General features: G+C 18.7%; 1 protein-coding gene across 1 annotated transcript; it reads right to left on the bottom strand.

Annotated features, from left to right (window-relative positions):
• Positions 1-150: 150 nt before the first annotated feature.
• On the bottom strand, positions 151-3195 carry PGAL8A_00436900 (patatin-like phospholipase, putative; the record flags this gene model as incomplete). The annotated part of the gene is made up of 1 exon (XM_028673104.1): positions 151-3195. A coding segment is annotated over one exon (3045 nt), but the record flags the coding sequence as incomplete, so codon positions are not given.
• Positions 3196-4208: the final 1013 nt, after the last annotated feature.

Here is a 4208-nt window from a genome sequence, read left to right as displayed (position 1 = left end):
ATTCTTAATTAAATATAGAGAGATTCAGCAAATATTCCAATAAACAAAAAAAAAAAAAAAAAAAAAAAAAAAAATAAATAAAAGTTGCACACACATACATAAATATATATATCATAATGCATTTTTTTTTTTTTTTTTTTTTTATTTTACTTGCATAGCTATTGAACCAGCATTTAACCCTCTAATTGTTGGTGATAGATCTAATAAAGCCATTAATCTTAAAATATATCTCATGTTTTCTTTGAATAATATTTCCATACATGACATTAAAAACCCAGCTCTCCAATTACCATAATTCCCTCTCCAATTAACTGGCTTTCCAGCTTCACCATGAACTCTTACACCGATAAATGGAAATACATGAGGATTTACTTGTGAAACAATTCTGTACTTAACAGATAATATTTGATTTAAATTACGTGCTGGTATATCGCTTTTTAATGAACCATCATGAAAATACATATTTTTAAATTGAACACTATTTATTATCGTATATTCTTCATTTAATAAATTTATATTTTTATATTCATTAAAATCAATAGATTCATTATTCTTTTGTTTTTCATAATTTCCGTTCTTTATTACATTTTCATTATTACTATTTATTTTAAGCTTCCTTTTATTTTCCTCTAAATTAATGTCATTTATTTTTTCATATTCACTATCACAATTTTCAATTTTTAATATTTTTTCTGTAGAAAATTTATTCAAAGTTTTTTTATTGTGTTTCTGCATTTCATCATTATTTATCATCAAATTTTTTAAGTCATCAATGAACATATCAGAAATATCAGATGTGTTTTTAATTTTCGTTTCATTTTCTGTGTTGCTGATTTCGTTTTCCATAGAGAAATCTGATGTATCTTTACTTATAATTTTGTTATCACTTTTAGATATAATTTTATCCATTTTTTTATTTATTTTATCTTGGTTATTTTTATGTAAATATTTTTTATTTGATTTATTGAATGTATTATCTACATTATTTCTTTTTTGTGAAACATTTTTACTATGATTATTCTTCCCTTTTATATATATATCAACATTTCCATAATAAGAATCTTTTTTTTCATATATTTCATTATATTTATTTTTTGTATTATCTGAAATAAAATAATTATTGTAACAATTATTTTTAACATTATTCGAATTATCTTTATTTAAATTATCCTCTTTTTTTTCATATTTACTATCCATACTTCCAGTATTTGAATTTGGGAAGGCATCATCTTCTTTCATTGAAATTCCTTGATTATATGTATCATTACTAGTACTATGTAATATTAATTTTGAATTATTTATTTGCTTTATTGACATAAAGTGATAAACATTTTCTTTATTATATTTTTTTTCTAACAATTTAAATGGTTGCAATAAATAGGGGAAAGAACAGCTAGCCAGTACAGCTGTATAAATTAAAACATTTGGTGAACTCATATAATTTAAAACAATATGACCATCTTCATCACAACTAAAATTGTTATTTTCACATTCAGCTCTAGTAACAGTAATATTTAATACTAAATTAGTTTTAATAAATGCTTCTAAAAATGTTATATCACCATATAATTTATAAATAATTTTTACAATTTTATCAATATCATAAAAATTTCCCTTTTTATAAATATTAAAAAAAGAATAAAAACGATTTTCTGAAGAAAAACATGAAACGATATTATAAATAAACTCAATATTAAATTCTTCTAACAATTCTTTGTTGGTTCTTGAACATATCCATGCTGCAATTATACTTCCAGCTGAAGTCCCACATATTATTTGTGGCATAATATTATCTTCAAAATTTTTAACAAAATCATTTTCTGAATTACCTAAAAAATAATCTTTTTTATTGTTTTTTATAAAATTATCTTCAATTTTTTTACCAAAATTATTCACATCTTTTTCTTGTGAGTTTATAACACTTTCTTTAATTTTTAGATTTCTCATGTTATCTTTGAATTTTATTTGGTCATCATTATTTTCATTTTTTATTTTATTTATGCAATTAAAACTATTTTTACTTATATTATTTTTTAATTTTCTTTTAATTTGTTCAGTATCCTCAGTATTATTACTTTCTTCTGTTTTTATATCATTATTATGAAAAAACTTCAATTCATTATGCATTAGAGAAATATTATTACGATTAGAAGTAATATTAGTAACATTTCTATTTTTGTTATTCTTCATTTTTTTTTCTTTTAAAAATAAATTGTTTATTTTTAAGTTATCTTTCATATCAATACTATTATTTTTGTTACAATGATTTTTTTTTTTAAAGAATACACTTTTTTTTTTCGTTTTTAAAATATTTTCTTTTTTCATATTTGTTTTAGTAAAATTATTAATGTAATCAATATTAATGGATGATTTTAAAAAGGTTTCTAAAACACCAAAATGATGTAATCCTAAAATAGCACCACCACTCAAAAATAATGCTGTATTCCCCCATTGCCGAAATATTTCTTTAAAATATTTTTTAATTAATAAATATTCATCTGATGATAGGTAATTATAATTTTTTTCTTTTTGCTCTTTTACATAATTTTCTATATAATTTAATCCATTTAATATATTATTGATAAAATCAGTTATTATTATATGTGGTGAAGAATATGTTTTACAATAATATTTTTCTTGAAACACTCCTTTTATTTGAGGTGATGTCGCGATTTTAATATCTTCAAGAAGTAGTAAAATATCATTATTTAATAAATTATTTTTTATACTTTCAGATGTCTTTTTTAATAAATTTACATCATATGTATTTATATAATCATCATTTTCATTTATATGTACAGTTTTTCCTGTTAGAACATCCATTCGATATGCATACTTAATATAATCATAATAATTATTACAAGCTCTCATTAAACGCTCAATCTTTAAAGTACTTTCATTTTTCTTATAAAATGCTTCATCCTTATTTTCTTTCAGATAGTTTTTTTTTTTTACGCATCTACTAAAATCTTTATACTTAGTTATTATATAAAAGGATACGTTTTCAAAAAAATATATAAAAAATCTAATAAATAAATATATAAATGCATTTAAAGAAAATGCAATCATCAATATTATAAATATTGGTAACTTTAGGAAGTAATGCGCGCTTAGTTTTTCGTAATTCAAATTTTTTTTTTTTTTTTTTCTATTTTTCTTTTTTAAAGAATCTAAACTGAATTCTGGTGTTTTCATTGTATAAAAGCATATATGTAAAGTTTATTTTATTACAATAAAATTTTAAATTATAACAGAAATTGGATAAAAGGAAAAAATGCAAAGAAAAATTTATTTCATTAAATATTATGTACATTAAATAATTAATCAATAAAGTAACAAAAAAAAAAAAAAAAAAAAAAATATCTTAAAAAGAAATAAAAAAAAAAATTGTTGATGAACTTCATGGAAATAAAAATAATTGATTTTCAGAAANAATAAAAAAAAAAAAAAAAAAAAAAAAAAAAAATATCTTAAAAAGAAATAAAAAAAAAAATTGTTGATGAACTTCATGGAAATAAAAATAATTGATTTTCAGAAATAATTTTGTAAGTTGATAAGATATTGATTATTACATCATGTATTATTTCATTTATAAATATGTAAAAAGTTATATTTTTAAAATTATGCAACATATCTTTATTATATTTATACACATTTTGTTTTTGTAACATTTAAAAAAAATGTATCATTAATTGTATAAAAATATAATAAAAAAAATTTCTTTTTAAAAATTAATAAAAAAAAAAAAAAAAGAAAAGAAAAAGAAACAAAATATTAATGTTTTAAAAAATTCTACATAAAAACTTTCACACATTGGATATAAGCGGAGAAGAAAAAAATTAATATTAAAAAAAGAATATCATAAAAATTAAATAAAATATATTTATCAAATAAGAAGAAATATTGTTAAAATAAAAAAAATATTGGTATAATGTATATTTAATATGGATAAAATATGATATAAATTTTAACTTATAGACATTATTTCAATAATATAAAATAAAAATAATAATAATCTTTAAAAAATTTAAATATTATGGTTGAATTTTAAATATATTGTACATTTTTGCAGTATAATATGTGTGTATAAACAGAATAAAAACATGTAAAATAAATTATTTTTTTTTTTTTTTATTATTTTATAATTTAACACAAGGATAGGTATTTAACAATTTTTTTTTTTTTTTTTTTTCTTACATTTAAATTCT

Source organism: Plasmodium gallinaceum (assembly GCF_900005855.1).
Source record: "Plasmodium gallinaceum strain 8A genome assembly, contig: PGAL8A_v1_119, whole genome shotgun sequence".
Taxonomy (NCBI): Eukaryota; Apicomplexa; class Aconoidasida; order Haemosporida; family Plasmodiidae; genus Plasmodium; species Plasmodium gallinaceum.
This window is presented reverse-complemented; position numbering and strand designations above follow the sequence as displayed.